This window comes from Symphalangus syndactylus, chromosome 24 (assembly GCF_028878055.3).
Source record: "Symphalangus syndactylus isolate Jambi chromosome 24, NHGRI_mSymSyn1-v2.1_pri, whole genome shotgun sequence".
Lineage (NCBI taxonomy): Eukaryota > Metazoa > Chordata > Mammalia > Primates > Hylobatidae > Symphalangus > Symphalangus syndactylus.
This window is the reverse complement of record NC_072446.2, coordinates 57,991,578-58,015,155: the sequence shown is the minus strand read 5'-3', so window position 1 is coordinate 58,015,155 and position 23,578 is coordinate 57,991,578. Positions and strand designations below refer to the sequence as shown.

At 48.7% G+C, this 23,578-nt stretch overlaps 1 protein-coding gene across 4 annotated transcripts in view; it reads right to left on the bottom strand.

Annotated features, from left to right (window-relative positions):
• Nucleotides 1-1,613: 1,613 nt before the first annotated feature.
• Nucleotides 1,614-23,578, bottom strand: part of OVOL2 (ovo like zinc finger 2) — a 112,900-nt gene continuing 90,935 nt past the window's right edge. For all 4 annotated transcript variants that reach the window (XM_055265363.2, XM_055265364.2, XM_055265362.2 and 1 more), the window contains 2 exons: nucleotides 18,779-18,968; nucleotides 1,614-2,421 (listed from right to left, as the gene is read on the bottom strand). In XM_055265363.2, coding sequence (XP_055121338.1) covers nucleotides 2,105-2,421; nucleotides 18,779-18,893 — 432 coding nt within the window. In that variant the 5' untranslated portion in view covers nucleotides 18,894-18,968 and the 3' untranslated portion in view covers nucleotides 1,614-2,104. The remainder of the gene's footprint in view (nucleotides 2,422-18,778; nucleotides 18,969-23,578) is intronic.

The window sequence follows — 23,578 nt, the reverse complement described above, 5'->3', positions numbered from 1 at the left end:
AGGTGATAGGGTGTAGGTGATCGGGGTATAGGTGATCAGGATGTAGGTGATGGGGTGTAGATGATTGGGGTATAGATGATCGAGGTGTAGGTGATGGGGTATAGATGATCGAGGTGTAGGTGATGGGGTGTTGGTGATTGGGGTGTAGGTGATCAGGGTGTAAGTGATGGGGTATAGGTGGTGGGGTGTAGATGATCGTGGTATAGGTGATGGGGTATAGGTGATGGGTATAGGTGATGGGGTATAGATGATCAGGGTGTAGGTGATTGGGGTGTAGGTGATCAGGGTGTAAGTGAAGGGGTATAGGTGGTGGGGTGTAGATGATCAGGTGTAGGTGACTGGGGTGTAGGTGATCAGGGTATAGGTGATCAGGGTGTAAGCGATGGGGTATAGGGGATGGGGTGTAGGTGATCAGGGTATGGGTGATGAGGTGTAGGTGATGGCGTGTAGGCGATGGAGTGTAGATGATTGAGGTGTAGGTGATGGGGTATAGGTGATCAGGGTGTAGGCAATGGGATGTAGGTGATCGGGGTCAAGGTGATAGAGGTGTAGGTGATGGGGTGTTGGTGATTGGGTGGAGGTGATCAGGGTGTAGGTGATTGGGGTGTAGGTCATCGGGGTGTAGGTGACCAGGGTATAGGTGATCAGGGTGTAGGTGATCAGGGTGTAGGTGATGGGGTCAAGGTGATTGAGGTGTAGGTCATGGGATGTTGGCAACCAGGGTGTAGGTGATCAGGGTGTAGGTGATGGGGTGTTGCTGACCGGGGTGTAGGTGATCCGAACTTCCTACTCAATTCAGGCAACAGCTCCCAGCCTGAGGCAAATACCCCCCCAGGCAGTCAGGATGAAGAAACCTCCCCCGCCCCACATGGCCAGCTGCCCACGTTTTACCCCATCAGGGTCTCACCTCCCATGGCTCTGACGCAGGCCTCCAAGGTGAGGAGATGGAGGTAGCAGAGGTCACTGCACTCAGCTGTCACACACCCTGAGGGAACTCCTGGCACTGTTATCCCACCTGCAAGTGAGGAGCCAGCATTTCTCATGCTCCAGGGTTGGCCCCAGAGCCCATTCAAGGGAGGGAGAAGAGCCTTCGGCCAGCGCATCCTAACCGCAGAAAGCCAAGACCTCTGCAGAAAAAGAGACCAGGCCCATAAAAACAGATCTAAGAGTTGAGTTCCCTGCCATGCCACCCCCAGGCATCTCTGCCCACCAGCCTGCGTGAGCCAGCCCCTCAGTGCAGGTTTTTCCAATTGGCTGTTTGTTCTTCCACCCAACAGTCAAGATTTGCTTCTCAGCCTGGACAACATAGCAAAACCCCATCTCTACAAAAAATACAAAAATTAGCTGGACATAGTGGCACACACCTGTAGTCCCAGCTACTCGGGAGGCTGAAGTGGGAGGATTACCTGAGCCTGGGAGGTCAAGGTTGCAGTGAGCTATGATCGTGCCACTGCACTCCAGCCTGGGCGACAGAGTGAGAACTTGTCTCAGAAACAAAAAAAAAGAGAGGAAAATCTGCTTCTTCAAACCCACACAACTAATACAAAGTAATCAACCTCCCCACCTCAATAACCTAAAATTAAACATCACACAATAAGCCCTGAACAGAGAGCTGTAGGTCAATGTTCCGTTTTGCTTTTAAAAGCTTCACAAGAACATTTCGTTTATTAAAATAATTTCTGTAAACTCTTTCAGAATAACAAAATTCATTTTCCTTGCTTAAACAGCATTTCAAGTAGAAGTATTTTTATTTCAAGGCACCATAAAATGATGATCTCTCTAAGAAATACCTCTCGTTCCATGTGTGAAAATCCTTGGGGGAAAAATAAAATCCCACACGGTGTTCTTGGCCATCAGGATCGTGGAAAACAAACTTTGGTGAATGCAAGCAAGCGCGCCAGACAGGACACAGGTTACACGGCCTGACGTCACTACGGTAACTGACAATCTTGGAATGGACCCTACTGCTGATGTTTCAAAAGGACACAGAGGTGAACTGGTCACTTCTAATTAAGAAGAGCCAGTGGGGTGGGGGACGCTGAAAACCAAAAATCCACGTAGACATACGTGGCAGTGTGAACGTCTGTCCTCCCCTTCCTTCTCCTCACTTCCTCTCCTCCTCCTCACTCAGGCTGGTATTCTCCTGATGTGCAGATGCCAGCTTGCCCTGCAAAAGGGCTGCCAGTTTTTTAGATGTCTTTTTGAGAAACGAGCTGCCCGGATGGGCACTGTTCACATGCAGGTACAGGTCCTCCTGGGTGGGGCCCGTGTAGCCGCAATCCTCGCAGACATAGAGCTTGTCCCGCCGCTGCTTATAGGCGTACTGCTGCTGCACCCCGTGGATTTTCTTCAGGTGGGACTCCAGAGAGCAGCGCTGGGTGAAGGCTTTATTGCAGACATTGCATTTGTAGGGACGAATGCCTGCAAGGACGAGGGACAGACACAGCATCGATTGGTCATGGCCAAGCCAGAACCACCCAATATGAAGCCAGTAAAAGTCATCCTGACCAAGGATTCATGGCAGCATGAGGACAATGGTTACAGCAGGAGATAAAACTGTCTTCAAAAAATCATAGCATCCACCTGAGCAAACCTAACACAAACAGATGCCAACATAGAAAACAAACAAACAAACAAACAAAACCACCACCTGCTTTAGGGAGGAAGATTTTTATTCTTCCAACTCGCATACCTTAATGTTTTCATATTATTGTGAGCAAAGTAAACTTTAAAAAAAAAATTAATTCGGGCCAGGTGCAGTGGCTCACGCCTGTAATCCCAGCACTTTGGGAGGCCAAGGCGGGCGGATGACTTGAGGTCAGGAGTTCGAGACCAGCCTGGCCAACATAGTGAAACCCCGTCTCTACTGAAAATACAAAAAACTAGCCAGGCATGGTGGCGCACACCCATAGTCCCAGCAACTCGGGAGGCTGAGGAAGGAGAATCACTGGAACCCAGGAGGTGGAGGTTGCAGTGAGCTGAGATCGAGCCACTGCACTCCAGTCTGGGCAACAGAGTGAGACTCCATTAAAAAAAAAAATTAATTTGGGTTTTCCCAGAAACAGAGCCTGGGACAAAGACTCCAGTACAAGTAGTTTATTTGAGAGGTGATCCTGGGAAGAACCTATAGGGCAACAACGATGTGAGGCAGGGAGGGGTAGGATCCAGTACAGGAGAAGCTACCCAGCCAGTTATGCGGTGGACAACCAGGGTCCAGTCCTGCTATGCAATGCAGGCAGACAATGTGGCACACACCTTGGCATCATCCCGCCCCTCCAGGAGCTGAGGTCAGTCACTGGCTGCCGGCTGCTCCTGGGTAGCTTTGATTCGCCATCCCCAGCACTTCTGCCTGCCTTGTGCAGACAGACTGGGCTCCAGCAGGAAACTCCTCAGGCAGAGGTGCAGGGGTGGGCCGTTGCCACTTGGACAGGTGTGCTCAGAAATGGCAGATGCCCAGGCCATTGGCAGGACACTGAGGCATTTGTGGCAGTTATGATTTTCATATCATTTCCAAACAAGATCTCATGCTGGCGTTAGAACTGGGCTAACATTGGACCTGCCTTCTAGCTGAGATATCACAGGTACAATATAGAGCAGCGAGCTCAGCCTCATCAAAGCACTGCTGCTCCTACCTCCATGATTGGTACTCACCCTGATGTGTATGGCAGAATGTCAGATAAAGAATATAAACATGGACTCTGTGTGTGTGTAACAGACTATTTAGATGAGCTTGGACAGTACAGTATTTTACATACTTGCCAGAGCCTCAGAATCACCTGGAGAGCTTTTGAAAATCTTAACTCACTTCTCCTAAGACCAACTCATTGGATCTGGGGTAGGAATCAGGAATCTATGTTTGTTTGTTTTTTTTTTTTTGAGATGGAGTCTGGCTCTGTCACCCAGGCTGGAGTGCAGTGGCGCAATCTCAGCTCACTGCAAGCTCCACCTCCCAGGTTCACGCTATTCTCCTGCCTCAGCCTCCCGAGTACCTGGGACTATAGGGGCCCGCCACCACACCCAGCTAATTTTTTGTATCTTTAGTAGAGACGGGGTTTCACCATGTTAGCCGGGATGGTCTCGATCTCCTGACCTTGTGATCTGCCCGCCTCAGCCTCCCGATGTGCTGGGATTACAGGCACGAGCCACCGCGCTGGGCCCAGGAATCTATTTTTAACAAACATCGCTGGATATTCCAGTGTTCAACTTGGCTTTCTTTTTTTTTTTTTTTTTTTTTTTTGAGACGGAGTCTTTCTCTGTCCCCCAGGCTTGAGCCACCACGCCCGGCCTCAACTTGGCTTTCAAGAGCCACAGATTAGGGTTTTTAAGATTCTGGCTGTGGTCTTGCCTGAGGTCAGGTAAGGTAGTAGCAGGGCAAAGACCTCAGAGCATACCCAGCTCAGTACCCTACACCGGCAAAGGTCACCCCTCGAGCCAGTGGCTGAATAGGAGGCTCACACTCAAAAAGAAGGTTGGGACTTAAAGGTGGAACAACAGACACTGGGGACTACCAGAGGGCGGACAGAGGGAGGGGCCAGGGCTGACAAACTCCCCATCGGGTACTACGCGCACTACCTGGGTGGCGGGATCATCTGGACCTCAAATCTCAGCGTCATGCAATGTACCCGTATAAACAAACCTGCACATGCACCCCCTGAATCTAAAATCAAAGTTGAATTTTTTTTTTTAAAGGTTGAGACTGGTATGTGACAGAAGCAAGCACACTAAGCAGAAATCTCACATGACAGATTCTAGGAAATTCCCGTAGGTCATATCAGCAAGTTTTACTGGGCTTTAAGAAACGAATTGGCTGGATGCTGCACAGTGACTCACACCTGTGATCCTAGCACTTTGGGAGGCTGAGGTGGGCAGATCACCTGAGGTCAGGAGTTTGAGACCAGCCTGGCCAACATGGCGAAACCCCATCTCTACTAAAGATACAAAAATTAGCTGGGCATGGTGGCACATGCCTGTAATCCCAGCTACTGGGGAGGCTGAGGCAGGAGAAATGCTTGAACCCAGGAGGCAGAAGTTGCAGTGAGTCGAGACTGTGCCACTGCACTCCAGCCTGGGTGACAGAGCGAGACTGTCTCCAAAAAAATAAATAAGTAAATAAATAAATAAATGAAATTAAGAAATCACCATAGTAAGGTCTAACTTAGGCTCTCAAAGAGAGGTTATGGCTGTGAAGGAGCCACATGTCACACAAGCATGGAAGCTGAGAGAGGGTGAATGTGGTACTGGGGGTGCATGGAGCATGACGGGGCCACTGCCACAGCCACGAGACTGTCCCAGAGCCTAGAGACAGGAGGGTGCCAACTGGAGAAACCTGCAGACCCTGTACAGATTCCCAGGCCTGCCTCAGGGACCCCAGGCACTAGGTCAGGGGCTGGGACTGGGAAGCTGCAGTTTTATTTTTAATATTTTATTTTTTTGAGACTGAGTCTTGCTCTATCACTCAGGCTGAAGTGCAGTGGCACGATCTCGGCTCACTGCAACCTCTGCTTCCCTAGTTCAAGCAATTCTCCTGCCTCAGCCTCCCAAGTAGCTGTGACTACAGGTGCCCGCCACCACAGCCATCTAATTTTTGTATTTTTAGTAGAGAAGGGGTTTCACTATATTGGCCAGGCTGGTGTCAAACTCCCGATCTCAGGTGATCCACCTGCCTTGGCCTCTCAAAGTACTGGGATTACAGGCATGAACCACTGCGCCTGGCCCTAATAGTTACCTTTTATTAAAATATAAAAAATAGGCTGGGTGCGGTGGCTCACGCCTGTAATCCTAGCACTTTGGGAGGCCGAGCTGGGTGGATCGCCAGAGGTCAGGAGTTTGAGACCTGCCTGGCCAATACAGTGAAACACCGTCTCTACTAAAAATACAAAAATTAGCCTGGTGTGGTGGCCCGCATCTGTAATCTCAGCTACCTGGGAGAATGAGGCACGAAAATTGCTTGAACCCAGCAGGCAGAGGTTGCAGTGAGCTGAGATAGTGCCACTGCACTCCAGCCTGGGCAATAGAGCAAGACCCTGTTGCAAATAAATAAATAAACAAACAAACAAAATAAATAACAAAAGGTTACTATTAATAGTTGTTTAAATTTAAAAGTAATATACCCCCAGTTTTATGGTGAAAAACAGCAGTAAATTAAAAAAATAAAACAGAAAAGATCCCTTTGTCACCCCATGCACCTCTCCTTCCCTAGTCCTAACTCGCAAGTTTCTTGTGATCCTTCATGTTTTCTACAAATTATATGTATGCACTATTTTATTTTATTTTATTTTATTTTATATTTTACTTTATTTTATTTTTTGAGAAGGAGTCTCACTCTGTCTCCCAGGCTGCAGTGCAGTGGCACAATCTCGGCTCACTGCAACCTCCGCCTCCTGGGTTCAAGCGAGTATCCTGCCTCAGCCTCCCGAGTAGCTGGGACCACAGGTGCCTGCTACAATGCCCGGCTAACTTTTGCATTTTTTTAGTAGAGACCGGGTTTCACCATGTTGACCAGGCTGATCTTGAACTCCTGACCTCGGAGATCCACCTGCCTCGGCCTCCCAAAGTGCTGGGATTACAGGCATGAGCCACCATGCCCGGCCTACATATATATTTTAAGATTAATAAATATATGTCATCTCTGGGTGTTGCCTGAGCAGGAGAATTTTTTAAAGCTTCCCCAGGAGGCTCTAGTGTGCAGCCAAGTATGAAAACGAGAGTTCTAAATAAATGCACATTCACACTGGCATATGCACGGATGTACATTTTTCTGAAACATAAACCTGGGGTTCTGGAGAGAAGGTCTGGAGGGTGGTGAAGGTTTACACTTGCCATTGCATCCCTGTCTGTACTACTTCCCATCTCCAACCACCTGCCAGTATTAATAATAATAATTTTCGTATTAACTGTAGTTCCTTCTGGGCAGTGTAATGACAATGAATCTCCCACCTTTTTTCTTAAAACTATTCTAGGATGGGTGCATGGCTCACACCTGTAATCCCAGCACTTCGGGAGGCCAAGGCAGGAGGATCTCTTGAGTCCAGGAGTTCGAGACTAGCCTGGCGAACATGGGGAGATCCCCGTCTTTACAAAAAAGTAAAAAATTATCTGGGCATGGTGGCATGCCCCTGTGGTCCCAGCTACTCAGGAGGCTAAGGTGGGAGAAATCACTGGAACCCAGGAGTTCAAGGCTACAGTGAGCCATGATCGCACCACTACACTCCAGCCTGGGCGACAGAGTGAGACCTTGTCTCAAAAAGACAAAAAACAAACAAACAAACCCTCACCAACCAAGGTTAAGAAAGTTTTAAGGCAATATTTTAAAAATCAAAATATTGAATGAATGGATGAGCTCTGTTGGTTCCAGGAAAGAAAGGCCACATCTTTGGGACTAGTTTTCCACATAGGCAAGGACTACAGACTTCTCTCCTAAGGAACGCGCCCACTCTAGCTTTCATGTTTGCAGCAGACTTTGTGTTTTCCCGGCCTTCTGGGCCCATGCAGCAGCGAGCAGCTAGCTCCCACTACCCAGCAGATCAAGCGGCAAACCCGATTTCAAACCTTCGGCTCATCAGAGCAGAAATCCACCCAGAGGTTAGTTGCTCCTTTCACTAGTTAGTAGAAATAACTGACTGCTGTTTTAAAACATCCAAACTAAAAATATGGGGAAGCTGGCACACTTACATCAGGCTTTAACCTGGATGCAACAAACTCCCGGAGGTTCCCATCCTCAAAGGTGATCTGCCCCCTAGGAGAGGCCAGCCAGGCCACCACTCAGCCCCGTGTGCACAGGGCCACATCTCCTTCCTCTCTTCAGTCAACACATCCTCTGATATTAGCAGAATACCCAGCAAGGCCTGGATAGCAAAGGCTAGAAGATTCCGAAGCCCTGCATCATGCGAACAACAGAGATGATGGCAGTGGGGGCTTTTTTTTCCAGGGAGCAGGTAGAATTAGAGCCTGGCTTGGAAGATGAGTGACTCGCAGGCAGAGATTGGAAGGAGACATAGGCCCAGCAATCTCCAGTTACGGCACTTCTGACTTTTGCCAAATGCACTGCTCTGTGCCCCAGCACTTCTGCTTCCCCATTTTCTAGTGTAAATGCCACCATTCACCCCTCATTCATTGGTGCAGGCACTGCCATGCGGCAGCCCCTTGGTGACCCTTTCTAGGCTTGGGAACAAGCACCTCCCTCCCAGAGCACCCCCATCACCCACACATTCAGGGGGACAAAGGTGGCCAGAGAGGAGCCCTGGGCAAGAGGGACTGATGCCAAGGCCCCTCCCACCACTGAGGCTCACCCATCTTGGTGCTCTCATGCAAAGGCCAACCATGCCTGTGTCTAAAGCAGGACATGGGAACCGAAGAGCACCACCCATGCACTAGACGTCATTAACCTACTGACACCCATACGACTGTGAGTCCAAGGCCACTGAAGAGCCAGGCTGCAGATCTGCTGCTCATTAACTGAAACAGGGGCAGGCTGCTCCAGCCCGAAAGGCTGTTTCCTCACCTGTCACAGGGGTGTCATAGCTGTTGCATGGCTGCGGTGAGGATTAGCCGAGATAGACTAAGTTCTCAATGGGATACAGCTCAACATAATGCAGGTAAGCCTCATTCATAAGCTGGCTGCTGACCAGCCTGGCCAATATGGTGAAACCCTGCCTCTACTAAAAAATACAAAAAAAGTTTAGCCAGGCATGGTGGCAAGTGCCTGTAATCCCAGCTACTTGGGAGGCCAAGGCAGGATACTCGCTGGAATCCGGGAGGCAGAGGTTGCAGTGAGCTGAGATGGCGCCACTGAACTCCAACCTGGGTAACAGAGTGAGACTCTATCTCAGAAAAAAAAAAAAAAAAAAAAAATAAGCTGGCTGCTGGGCATATGAGTATTTTGCAGATTTGTCTTTAAACTGTACCTATATGTATACTTTTGTATGTGTTACTTATTTCACAACAAAAGAAAAGGATAATTTTTTTAAATGTGGCTGGTGGAGGAGAGGGGGGACTGCTTTCCCGTCTGCCCTTTTGAATTTTGTACCATCAGCCTGTCCTACCTAGTCCAAAAAATATTGTTTATTGGGTTATCAAAAAGGGTTTGTTGTTTTCAATTTTTTTACCCCTAATAGCAAATCAAGCTTCATGCATACATCCTCAAGGAAAATTCTTCACTTTGGAACTTTCTAGTTGCTTTCCTTGCTGTAGTTCAACTGCTCCTTTACTGAACTTTATCCGAAGGTGAACTTCAGTGAGAAGATTTTTACAGGCATGCTTGTGGGAGTGGACATTTACGGCAGCCTCCCTGGAAGGCAATTTGGCAATGGCCATAAAAAAAAAAATCACAGTGTATCTATCCTTTGGCCCAGCAATTTCACATCAGGAAAATTATCCTACAGGAAGACTCACACAGGGAGGCGAAGGATATACAAGATATACTCATGGTAGGATTGCCTGAAATGAAAGAAAGGAAAGAAGGAAGGAAAGAAGAAAGGAAGGAAGGGAGGAAGAAGGGAAGGAAAGAAGAGACAGAGAGAAAGAAAGAGAAAGAAAGGAAAGGAAAGGAAATGAAGGAAGGAAAGAAGGAAGGAAGGAGAGAGAGAAAGAGAGAAAGAAAGAAAGGAAAGAAAAGAAAAGAAAAAAGAAGGAAGGAAGGGAGGGAGGAAGGGAGGAAGGAAGGAAATCTGCAAATGGAAACAAATGTCATCAATTGAGGAATAGGAAAAGCACAGTCCCTCAATATTGGAAATTTTGTCATGATTTCTTTTATTATTATTATTATTTTGAGATGGAGTCTCACTCTGTTGCCCAGGCTGGGGTGCAGTGGCACCATCTCAGCTCACTGCAGCCTCTGCCTCTCGAGTTCAAGCGATTCTCCTGCCTCAGCCTCCTGAGTAGCTGGGATTACAGGCGCCAGCCAACATGCCCAGCTAATTTTTGTGTTTTTAGTAGAGACAGGGTTTCACCATGCTGGCCAGGCCGGTCTCGAACTCTTCACCTCAAGTGATTAGCCTGCCTCGGCCTCCCAAAGTGCAGGGATTACAGGTGTGAGCCACTGTGCCTGGCTCCAAAATATATATTATATGAAAAAGCAATATACATTAAAAACTTTTGGGAAAAAAATTAAATGGTGGAACTGGGGCTTGGGGCATGTGAAGGGAGTTTACATTTTTTCTTTCCTTTTATCTCCTAATGAACATATTACCTTTTTAGCTAAAAAGTAAATTAAGATAAAATACAAATTAAAAATAAAACAATGAAGCGAGGGTTTGTTAACTGGACCAGGCAATTCCGCATGACAGCATTCAGGCCACTAGGGGTGGAGGTGACTTGATTCTTTCTTCTCCATCTGCCCCACTCCAAACATCTCCCAATCTGCATTTTTCCCAATCGAGTCAATTCTTCCCTTTGGGCTCCAAACAAAGACACCATTGTTTTCTCTTCTTTAATCAAGACGGGATTTGTGTGCCTTTTCCTCCCTCTGAATGTAGCCCCCGATGGAAGATAAGGACAGAAGGCGCCCTAGAGGGCGGGGCCGGTGCCCCCCCCACCTCCCTGAGCTCAGAATTGGAATTCCTCGGCTTCACCCTGTGGAACTCAGCAGCTTCCCCAGGAATGGCATGAGCCCTGAACTGTCTCCTTTATTCCAGCTAGCATTGTTAAGTTATAACCAGCGCGGGTTTATGACCTCCCTGCGCCACATGGCTCCCTGCAAAGCCTTAGCCGGGAGCCCCACGGATGTGTGTGCCCTTCTCACCTGTTTATGGCCCTTTACACTGTCTTCTCTGCAGCTTTTTATATTGTCTGAAATCTTTTTTTTTTTTTTTTTTTTTTTTTTTGAGACGGAGTCTCGCTCTGTCGCCCAGGCTGGAGTGCAGTGGCGCGATCTAGGCTCACTGCAAGCTCCGCCTCCCGGGTTCACGCCATTCTCCTGCCTCAGCCTCTCCGAGTAGCTGGGACTACAGGCGCCCGCCAACACGCCCGGCTAATTTTTTGTATTTTTAGTAGAGACGGGGTTTCACCGTGGTCTCGATCTCCTGACCTCGTGATCCGCCCGCCTCGGCCTCCCAAAGTGCTGGGATTACAAGCGTGAGCCACCGCGCCCGGCCGGGTATTGTCTGAAATCTTTTACAGAATACGTAGTCATTTTACAAATGAGCAAAATGAAACACTTCCCATAAATGCGGGACTTAAATGATGGGCCGGGCACATCGGGCACTTCCAAAGCAATAGTCTGCATTTCCCGCATGCTCGCTTCTGGGGACTCTGGCACTGCCGGTCCGCGGACCACCCTTTGAGTAGGGAGGGTGTGGACACTCAGTGCAGAGTCTTGTGCTTGCAAGGGCTGGTTATTATTTTTTCCTCTAAAATACAGATCTCCTCCCTCTCCTCCCAAAGCAAATCGTTTACTTCAACAGAGAGCCATTCTTAGGAAGCATCCTAGCCTGTTCAACCTAAAACACTTAAATAAATCCAAAAGAATATCCTATAAATACTATATTATGTCCTATAAATATAAAGGCCCATGTTTTTCACAGGCTGTGAACTGAATACACATTCATTTCCTGGAAGCTCATGTCCCCTCTCTCTATTTTGAGCTGGTCAGCAGGCAGAATTTCCCATGTTGGCCTCAGTGATCCTGTCAACTTCACTGAAGTACAGCAAGTCCCTCAGTTATATAGTGGCTGCTGCTGGCTTCCCATCCAGACTGCTTTTCTGGGTCAGTGCATGTCCCAGCTGTCGTGTGGCTTCTGGCTGTCCCCTTCTTTAAGGAATCAGCACTGGGCAAGTGACCTTCCAGATGCTCAGGAGTGTCTGCCTGACCTCGCCCAGGGCAGACACAGCCCTCAGCCAAGGTCAGACTGAAATGGGGGTAAAAAAGTCCCTGCCCCCACCTTTCCTGTAGCAGATCCATCCTGGAGTCCATTCACACTCCCGATGCCCGCTGGGATGAGGTCGAGGCTGCACTCCAGCTAACAGCAAAACCCATGCTCATCCTCTGCCCTCACAGGCTCCTCTTGACAGCCCTCCCTCAATAAACCATTTGATGGGAAGCCGCTTCCAAACCCCACCTAAGATAATTTGGATTGAAAATAGCCACTTCTTTTCACAAAATATTACGGAGTTTTTCTGCACAGGTCAGTTTCTCTCTTCCAGTCTTCAGTAAGACACCATTTAACTAACACTCCCTTCCCCTCTTTCTCTCTCTCACACACACACACACACACACACACACACACACACACACACACACACACTGCTCCGATTTACCTTTCTTGGGTGAACTCACAGCCAAAGAAGAAGTCCTAATCTTTTCTTTCATCTACTTGGATATTAATGTAAGACATTTTCAGGTTCTAGTTTCCCTGGATCTTTTCCAAGATATTTCTTTGTGTTTTGAGTCTTTCCTTAGATATCCTGTTTGCTCAGTAGTTGCAGGGGATAGGAAGAGATGGGGGAGTGGGGGATGGTGCAGATTAACCCTAATTCTCTACCTCACTGTCTTTGACCACCTCATCAATATTATAGCTACAATTCTCCAACAAAGGGTTCTGGGCCCTGGGTCCTGGGTCCTGGGTCCTGGGTCTAGGCCATGGCCTGGTCTAATTGGACTGCAAACAAACATACCCCTCATTTAACTATCTGTCGTATTTATGTTAAGTGTCTATATCTTTGTTTCTGGCCTAAATACAACATTTACTTATAAGAACCAGTAGCAAAAATACAACACTCACAGCTCAATCAAAGGCAAGACCAGGCCAGGCGGGTGCAGTGGCTCACACCTGTAATCCTAGCACTTTGGAAGGGTAAGGCAGGCTGATCATCTGAGGTCAGGAAGTCGAGACCAGTCTGGCCAACATGGTGAAACCCCATCTCTACTAAAAATACAAAAATTAGCCAGGCGTGGTGGCATGTGCCTGTAATCCCAGCTACAGCTACCTGGGAGGCTGAGGGAAGAGAATCGCGGGAACCCAGGAGGCAGAGGCTGCAGTGAGCCAAGATGGGAGCCACTGTACTCCAGCCTGGGCAACAGAGCAAGACTCCATCTAAAACAAAACCAACCAACAAACAACAAAGGTAAGACCAAATTCTCACTGAATTCCAGTAAGGTCTTTTGGAGCTGGTGAAGTTTATTCACACGAACTAAAACATCATCTGAGAAACCCACATTTTTGCACTTTGTACCAACTGTCTCCTTTGGACAGAGCTGAAGAGATGGCTCGGCAAGCCCGTTCCTCTGAGCTTGCCACCAGCTGATGTGTCAGGAAGCCCCCGGCTGCTCTTTCTGGTCTTTTATTACATGGAGACACACCTTCATCAGACAATAGGTCAGGATGGGGTAAATAGGTCTAAAACATTTCCATAGTTCCATTTGTTCATCACTTTAAGTGTCAAAATGATGATTAAAATTTTTAAAGGTTATCTTAGTGCCATCTAAGAAATTAAAATGCAAGCTGCTTTATAAGTTAACATTTTGTAGAAGCCTCAAACAAGTAGGAAGAAACAGGTGAAATGAATTTTAATGCTATATTTTGTTTAACTTATTATGCCCAAACTACTACCATTTCAATGTAAAATCCATATTAAAAATTGAGATTTTTGGCCGAGTGCAGTGCCTCACGTCTGTAATCCCAGCACTTTGGAAGGCCGAGGCGGGCAGATCACCTGAGGTCAGGAGTTCGAAACCAGCCTGACCAACATGGAGAAACTCCATCTCTACTAAAAATACAAAATTAGCCAGGCATGGTGGCGCATCCCTGTAATCCCAGCTACTCAGGAGGCTGAGGCAGGAGAATCACTTGAACCCAGGAGGCAGAGGTTGCAGTGAGCCAAGATCAAGCCATTGCACTCCAGCCTCAGCGACAAGAGCAAAACTCCTTCTCAAAAAAGAAAAAAATAAAAAAATTGAGATTTTTACACCTTCTTTTTTTGCATTACAACTTGAAACTTAGTGTCTCTTTTGCGCATACAACACATCTCAATCTGGACCAGCCACTCCTCTGAGACTCAGGAGCCACACACAGCCAGTGGCCGCCGGACCAGCCAGCGCACCTCTAGGTTTTTCACTCCTAGCTGCCTCCTAAGCCCTAGCCTTTCCCCTAAGGCGATAACTGTGAAGCCCTTTGGGAAAACGTCAGGTGGAAGGTATTTTCATTCACTAACTTAAATGATTTTCAGCACCCTCACAGGAGTCACTAGAAGAGTAGGAGGTGGAGAAAATCTGAGAACCTCAGGTTGGGAGTCCGAGGGGGTACAGGTACCCCCTTTCTTGCTTCCTCTGTGGGCAGAGGACATCTTGGCACGACTGAACTCACACGCTCACAGACTCCTCTACAACCTGCTAAACCCCAAGCTGAAGTGTGCAGTTTGTGCTACTAATAGGTCTGAGTTTCCCTTTATCTCACCTTCCTCTAGAAGCAAGCAGGCTTCTAGAAACTGCAACAGGGCAGGCTGGTGAGGCCCCTGCCTCAGGGAGAATGCTGAGGAAGGCACTGGGAGGCAAAGAGGGCAGAGAAGGAGACCCTACAGAGGATAAAAGACCACGAACTTCAGGGCCAGCCAGTTCTGGTTCCCAGCTGGCCCTGAAGCCAGCTCCCTGAGCCTGGTTTCCTCCTCTGCAAGAGGTGGGGAACAACAGCACCGACTGCTTTGGGTAATTTGAGATGACAGGATAAAGGCTGGGGGCCTGGCATGAAGGAGAGTGACCGTGTGTGGCTTGCTTCTGCCTGAAGGAGCTGTGTTACTCTCTGAAGGGTCTCCCAGTCTCTGCCGAGCCACCCTCCTCACTTGCTAAATCTTCTGCCTCCCAGGGTGGATGCCCCATTCATATCCCCTTAGCAGATCGCCAGGCATCTCAGATGTTCCTGCATCTCTCTGCCTAAGGATGCTCTCCAGGCCTGCAAAGGGCTGGTGGGCAGTGGGTAGGGAGAACTGCCTAGGAGTCAGGAGGTCCAGGATGGACACCCAAGGAGGGATGGGGGTTGATTGAGCAACCTGGGGTGCATTCTATATGGTTCTTCAGAGGATCTCCAGCGGGATTGAGCCTCCATTGCCCATAGTGATAACCCACTCATTATTATTGAGCTCTAATTGGCTGTCTTCCCTCCTGACCTCCCCTCCCTCCTCTACTGTGTTTTCTGGGATCACCTCCCAAATACACTGCTCACATCCAAATCCTTGTGTCAGCGTCTGCTTCTTGGGCAACCCAAACTAAGACACTCCTCATCAGCAACGCTCTTCCTCCTTCTGTCCTGCTGTAGAAAGCTTGCTCATCCTTCAAGGCCCAGCTGAGAGACTACCTTTTCTAAGAAGCCTCCCTGACATACAGTTAGAAACAATGCACCTCCCAGGACTTCCCTTTGGCATGTGCCACTTTTTCCTCTGTCTGGCATATCTACTGTTTCCCTTGTCTCACAGTCAGATGTCTGAGTCATTCCTCCCTGTGTTGGCTGAGAGCTCCATGAGCACAGAGGTGAATCCTAGGGTCTGTTCCACATCAGGTCCTCAGGAAGCCTCTGCCAACTGTTGCAATTTTACTACCAATAATAGCTAATATTTACTAAGCACTTACAATGTAAAAAGCACTTTTATGTAATTCTGGCCCCAAAACCTCACAACCATCACTTTAAGTGGCAAGTATTAAAATGATCACACCCATTCTAGAGATGGAAAAACTAAGGTGAAAGATGAATAATTTAGACCAAGTCTCACAGTCAGCTAACTCAGATCAGGAGTTCTTAACTACTATGTGACCGCCTCAACTTGTAAACTCTTCTCTGAGAAGCTGCCAGTCCCTAATATTTCCCTTAGTCTCCAGCAATGGAGAATTAACTCAATCACAGGGGAGGCAACGCCATCAGCTCAGTGTTTACTCCAGCTGAAGGTACCAACAGCCAGCCATGCTTCCTGGGCCCCCTGCACTGTGTCCTAGAAGTCAGGGTTGGGGGAGTGACCACAGAGTCCATCCAGGCAGGGAATGCCCTCAAGGACATCCTCAGAGATGATGTCCTTGAGACACCCTCAAGGAGGGGCTGAGACACCCTCCAGGACCGCCAATGGCCAGCGACTTCAGGAGTGGTCCCGATTTCCTGCCTCTGGGGTCAGGAAGAAAGCCCAGCTTTGCTGCTGCTGGATGGGTCCCTTGACAACCACGAGACCTTCCCTAGGCCTCTTATAAGACCCCCTACTGCCCTATGGATCCTCCACCACTCCCTAAGCATTCTCCTCACCCCCACCCGATGGCCAGCTTAGCCTCACAGAGGTCAAACTTTTACTGATTCACTGGTGCTAGGAAAAGAAGCCATATAACCAGACCCAAAGAGCACACTATGGGATTCCATTTACGTCAAGCTCAAAAACAGGCAACAGTAACTTAAGCTGTTAGAATTTGCAACAGTGGTTTTCCCTGGAGAGAAAGAGGCAGACTGGGAGGGGTAGTGACTTCTAGTGGCTGGAAATAATCTGTTTCTTGGTCTGACTGCTAGTTGCACGAGTGTGTTCACTTTGTAAAACTTCCTAAATTCGCTGAGGTCCGCACTTAGGATCTGTGCACTTTTCTAGATGTATGTTACACTGAAATGAAAAGCCTCTTTAGAAAAAGTTTTTGGCTGGGTGTGGTGGCTTATGTCTGTAATTCCAGCATTTTGGGAGGCCAAGGTGGGTGGATGGCTTGAGCCCCGGAGTTTGAGACCAGCCTGGGCAACATGACGAAATCCCATCTCTACAAAAAATACAAAATACAAAAAAAATTAGCTGGGAGTGGTGGCATGCACCTATAGTCCCAGCTACTAGGGGGGCTGAAGTGGGAGTATCAGTTGAGCCCAGGAGTTGGTGGCTGCACTCCAGCCTGGGTGAGAGAGCAAGACGCTGTCTCAAAAAAAAAAAAAAAGAAAGAAAGAAAGAAAAGAAAAAGTTTTAAAAAAGGAAAACAGAAAAGAAATATGTTAGGATTCCAGCCACTCTCTAAGGTGACAGAAACTCTTTCCAGACCAGGTAGGCAGCTCACGGCCAGTCCTCTAAGAGCAAACACGCATGATATGAACTGGAAAATAGGATGCAGAGGCCTAAGAAGGAACCTGTGTGAAGGCTGAGTAGCTGGGAGCCCCAACTGGAGGGAGGAAAAAGTGTCTCCCCTTCCCTACCAAAATACCAAGGACTGAAAGGCCTCGAGGACTATAGATAGTAAACCCTTTTTTTTTCCCTTGAGACTGGGTCTTGCTCTCTTGTCCAGGCTGGAGTGCAGTGGCACAATCATAGCTCACTGCAGCCTCAAACTCCTACGTTCAAGCGATCCTCCAGCCTCAGTCTCCCAAGTAGCTAGGACTATAGGCATGCACCACCATGCCTGGCTAATTTTTAAATTTTCTTGGGGAGACAGACTTTCGATGTTGCTCAGGCTGGTCTCCAACTCTTGGCCTCAAGCAATCCTCCCACCTTGGCCTCCTTAAGTGCAAGGATTATGAGCAGGAGCCACTGCACCCAGCCTGCAGATAGTAAATTCTATAAGTCTGTTGGGAGGGTGGGTGGTAGCCTGGATAGGGTTGAATGGGTTAAGATGGGATGGGATAGGATGAGCTGAAATGGATTGGAGTGAGATGGGCTGATCTGAGGTGGGCTGTGATAGGATGAGATGGGATAGGACGTGATGGGCTGGGATGGGCTGAGATAGGATGGGGATTTGAAGATGGGACCCACATTGTACAGGCCTTTACACGAAGCCCATCAAGCTGAGAGATGAGGAGTCTGGATTTCATTCTGTTCAGAGTTGGAGATTTCTTAGCAGAGAAGTAGAGTCCTTAGAATTCTCCTGGAGGGATCACTCTGGCAGAGGTGTGGACAATGGAGCTCAGGCGGGAAAGCATGGAGGCCAGGTGTTTCTCAGATAGAAGCAGTGACGCCGAGACAAGAGGCCAAGGGCACCCCCAGGACTCTGTGAAGAACTGGAACTGGGGAGAACCTGGATTCCCACTTCCTAACTCAGAAAACTGAGGCAGGTCCCAGAAAAGGAAGCTGCTTGCCAGGCTCCAGTGTGAGGCTCGGGTCAGCTTTAAAGGCAATGAGCTCCTTTTTGTCTCTCAGGAGGAACACGATGCTATCCAGAGACAGGCTTATGTCCCAAGCGAGAAGCATAAAATACTCATTGTGGGGCCACAAGAAACACATTCCAGCAGCCAGAACCAAGGGGCTGAGTGAGCTATGGCAGGCCCTGCGTGTGTGCCATGCATCGTGATTCTCAGAATACTTCCAGCCAGGGGTCCGTTTTGAGCCTCGCTAGAACTCACATCAATATCTCCATTTTACAGGGGTGAAAGGCAGGCTACCAAAGGTGGTTCACCTGGCCCAAGGTGACACAGCCGGCAGGTGGCAGAGTCAGGAGGTGAACCCAGAAGGGCTGGCCCTAATGCCCCATCATCTTGTGATCTTTCTTTTTTTTTCTTTTTTTGAGATGGAGTCTTGCAGTGTCACCCAGGCTGGAGTGCAGTGGCGTGATCTTGGCTCACTGCAACCTCCGCCTCCCAGGTTCAAGTGATTCTCCTGCCTCAGCCTCCCAAGTAGCTGGGATTACAGGCGCCCACCACCACGCCCAGCTAATTTTTTTTGTATTTTTAATAGAGACAGGGTTTCACTATGTTGGCCAGACTGGTCTCAAACTCCTAGCCTCGTGATCCGCATCTTGTGGTCTTTCTAGGAACACAACATTGTTCCACGGTCTCGACCTGGTTCTTTGGTGGGAAAGAAACAGGAGCTCTTGGCCAGAATAACAAAACAGAGAACAAAGCACGCGCTCCCTGCTCACCTGTGTGTGTGCGGACGTGCCTCTTCAGGTCGAAGGTATCGTTGAAGCCCTTGCCGCAGAAGGTGCACAGGTGTCTTTTCACCTGGTTGTGGCACTTGAGGTGACGGTTCAGCATGCGCTGCAGACGGAAGCCCTTGCCACACAGGTCACAGCTGTGAACCACCGAGTCGCTGCATGTGCCTGTGGTGAACTGAGGGCAGAGAGAGGCCATGAGGATCCCCGGGCAGGCAGGCACATCCAGTAGGCTCACTCAAGAGACCCACCTCCCTGTGTCTTGAGGCTGCCCTGTCTGCAGCTTCTGCCCCTAAAATTTTCTTTTTTTTTTTTTTTGAGGCAGAGTCTCGCTTTCTTGCCCAGGCTGGAGTGCAGTGGCGTGATCTCCGCTCACTGCAAGCTCCGCCTCCTGGGTTCACGCCATTCTCCTTCCTCAGCCTCCCGAGTAGCTGGGACCACAGGCGCCCGCCACCACGCTCGGCTAATTTTTTGTATTTTTAGTAGAGACGGGGTTTCACTGTGTTAGCCAGGATGGTCTCGATCTCCTGACCTCGTGATCCGCCCGTCTCGGCCTCCCAAAGTGCTGGGATTACAGGCGTGAGCCATGGCGCCTGGCCTCCCTAAAATTTTCAAGCAGGTCTTGGCTTTGGGAAAGGTGAAGTAACAACTGGCAGTTCCTCCCACCTTTTTTTTTTTTTTATTTGAGATGGAGTCTCACTTTTTTGCCCAGGCTGGAGTGCGGTGGCTCGATCTCAGCTCACCGTAACCTCCGCCTCTTGGGTTCAAGTAATTCTCCTGCCTCAGCTTCCCAAGTAGCTGGGACTACAGGGGCACATACAACCATGCCTGGCTAATTTTTGTATTTTTAGTAGAGACAGGGTTTCACCATGTTGGCCAGGCTGGTCTCAAACTCCTTACCTCAAGTGATCCATCCGCCTCAGCCTCCCAAAGTGCTGGGATTACAGGCATGAGCCACCGCACCCGGCCAGTTGCTCTCACTTTTTATTCTCCCCTTCTTCTTTAGAACAAACCTCTGACTTCTAGCTGGGCATACTGTCTTATAGCATCCTACAGGCATATGATGGGGTATGAATGTTAGGCCCCTCCAAATGTCATGTTGAAATGTGATCCCCAGCGTTGCAGGTGGGGCCTGGTGGGAGGTTACAGGTGCAGATCCCTCATGAATGGCCTGGTGCCGCCCCCGTAGTAAAGAGCAAGTTCTTACTCTCCTCAGTTCAGGGGAGAGCTGGCTGTTTAAAAGAGCCTGGCGGCCAGGCGCGGCGTCTCATGCCTGTAATCCCAGCACTTTGGGAGGCTGAGGCAGGTGGATCACCTGAGGTCGGGAATTTGAGATCAGCCTGACCAACGTGGAGAAACCCCATCTCTACTAAAAATACAAAATTAGCCGGGCATGGTGGTGCATGCCTGTAATCCCAGCTACTCGGGAGGCAGAGGCAGGAGAATCGCTTGAACCCAGGAGGCAAAGGTTGCGGTGAGCCAAGATCGTGCCATTGCATCCAGCCTGGGCAACAAGAGCAAAACTCCGTCTGAAAAAAAAAAAAAGAGCTTCCTCCCTCACCATGTGACACACTTGTTCCCCTTCCGCCTTCTATGAGTGAAAGCTTCTTGAGGGCCTCACCAGAAGAAGACGCCAGCACTATGCTTCTTGTATAGCCTGCAAAACCATGAGCCATAAACCTCTTCTCTATAGATTAGCCAGTCCCAGTTATTCTTTATGGCAACGCAAAATGGACTAAGACAGCATGGCCATGGACTACCTGGCCAATGAAATAGAAATCTCCTTGAAGGGGAGCAAACGGTGCCCTCTTCCTCCTTCGCTCCTTCCTGCTGACTAGAGCACCAACAGTCACCTTGGACCGTGAGGCGGAAGTGCGTGCTGAGGATGGAGTAGCAGAGAGGAGTCTGGGTCCTGATGACGTCATGGAGCCTGGTATGTTATATTACAGACAGTACCCAAAGAAAGCCACACTCAATTCTGTCCTCCTTGTGCCTGCATCCTGCTCCATTTATCAAGAGACGGAGACTGTTTTCCCTCCCCTTGAATCTGGGCAGGGCTTATGACCAGTTGGATCAACAGAATGCAATGAAGATGTGTCAGTTCCAGGTTTTAAGAGACCTTGCAGCTTCCACTTCTTCCCTCTGATAAGCCAGCTGCCACATAAGAAGCCTGAGGCTACCATGCTGTGAGGAAGCCCAAGCTAGCCATGCGGACAGCCAAAGGCCACATGGGGGAGCATGGAGGAGCCAGATATGAATAAAGCCTGATTGGACTCTCCAGCCCAACTCAGGGCTGCCACCAGCTGAATGAGTGGCCCCCGCTAACGCTACCCAGAGTAGAACTGCCTAGCAGAGCAATGCCTACGGCTTTTGTCTTGACCCACAAAATCATAAACGCATAAAATTATCATTTTGTAAAGCGGCTTGGTCAGTATCCACAGCTTTGTTATCAGCAAAACCACAACCAGACCTGGGTCTGGACTCCCTGCCCAGTGCTTTCTACCACCTTTGCTGCTGCTAAGGAAGAACATAGAATCTACACCTGGGTGATAAAAATGATGTGTTCAATTTTAGTATCTGATTTGGTAACTTTTGAACATGTGACGTGAATGGTACCAAATGAGATCCTTTAGAAGATGGATCCCATTGCTCTGCCAAAATCCATCACTAGCAAGAAGACTGGTCCTTTCCTGGCTCCACACTCTCCCAGCTTCAAATACTGTCCTCTTTCATCCACCCTGGGTATTGCCCTCCCAGGACTCAAGGGAGCTCAGTTGCTCCTTTGCCAATGCAGCCTTCTCCAAATACTGCAGCCCATGACTAAACTGCTCACTGTCCCACTTAAACCAGTGCCTGTCAGACTCCAGCATACCTATGCCTTCCCTGGGGTCTTGTTAAAATGCAGGTTCCGATTCACAAGGTCTGGTAGGGTCTGAGGTGCCGCATTTCTAACTGGAGCCCAGGAGATGCCACTGCAGCTGGTGCACATGCCACACTAGCCCCGAGAAGTCATGCTATATTCTATCTCATTCCCAAGTTTCACTATGCACACAGTTCATCTGGTTTTCTCAACTCAACACCTTGAGGATGGTCAGCAAGCATTCAGTCCCATTCCTGCCTCCCTACCCGCTGCTCCAAGCCTAGTCTAGGGCCAGTGCACAATCAGTATGTGCTGACTGGCAGCTGGGAGCAGGTGGCAGGATGCAGAGAGTCTCAAGGAGGCACAAGACCCCAGAACAGGGTATTCCAGTCAGCCTCCTCCACTAGTTCATTTTCCTTTGCTTGGAGCTTAATTTGCCCCAGCTAACATTGATAAGTCCCTGATCTGTGACAAGCCCTGTGCTTAGAGCTGGAGGCAATACAGTTAGAGATGACTTAATCTCCAGTCCCTAGGAAGCTGCCGAGTCTAGTGGGGGTGCAGGCAAGTCAACAGCCATTGACATCTGAGAGGCCCAGGGGTCCAAGGGGGCACCTACCCCAGACCTACAGCACCAGGGAAGATGCTTCCAGAGGAAGTGAACTCCTTAGCCAGGCAAAGATGAGGAAGAAAAGGGGCGCACAGCAAAGAACATTCCAGGAGAGGACAGTCGGAAAGAGGGAACTGTGTGGTTCAGCATGGCTAGCCTGAGCCTGGGAGAGCAGTTAATGAAGAGAGCAGTGGTAGCTGAGAAGAGCGAGATCCCCTTGGGAGTCTACCTTGAGGGCCCTACTGGAGCTGGAATGTAGTCAAAGGGCAAGAGGGAGCCATTGGAAGACAAAGGGGGACCATCACAGGGGCTGAGTTCAATGACCCAGTTGGGTGGCTGTCCTGGATCCTCATCAACTACCTCACTCCCGAGAACTTCAGCTGCCCACCTTTGCCCAAGGCTTTCCTATCACCCGGGCAGATCACATTCTCCTCCTTGCCTGGCAGTCCCCATCCTGCTCACTGCCACCCTTGAAGGGATTTGAAAAGACTAAATATGCTCCACTAAGTACTTTGAGCTTCTAAAGACCAAGTGTGCACAAAGACATTTGAGTGGTAGTGAGGGGCTAATGAAATAGAACAAAGACAATTACCCTGGTAATTCCAATTAAAATTAGTAAAAACCTGCAACTGTCTTTTTAAAGTCTTGTAGAATGTGCCTAAGGACTCACCAACCATAGTTCAAACATGAACTCTTGTTTAATCTTTTTGGCAAATTCCTATTTTTAAAATAGCAAAGACTTGGAACCAACCCAAATGTCCAACAACGACAGACTGGATTAAGAAAATGTGGCACACATACACCATGGAATACTATGCAGCCATAAAAAATGATGAGTTCATATCCTTTGTAGGGACATGGATGAAACTGGAAATCATCATTCTCAGCAAACTATCGCAAGGACAAAAAACCAAACACCGCATGCTCTCACTCATAGGTGGGAATTGAACAATGAGAACACATGGACACAGGAAGGGGAACATCACACCCCGGGGACTGTTGTGGGGTGGGGGGAGCGGGGAGGGACAGCATTAGGAGACATACCTAATGCTAAACGACGAGTTAATGGGTGCAGCACACTAACATGGCACATGGATACATATGTAACAAACCTGCACATTGTGCACGTGTACCCTAAAACTTAAAGTATAATAATAATAATAATAAATAATTTTAAAAAAAGAAAAAAAATGCTCTGAATGCAATACAGATGCCTTCTATTGCAGTCTAGAATGAAAATCTCAAATCATCGGTATTATTTTGTTTGAAAAGAATAAGATCTTGAAGGGCACAGGGAAGGGAGATCAGTGACAATTTAAGG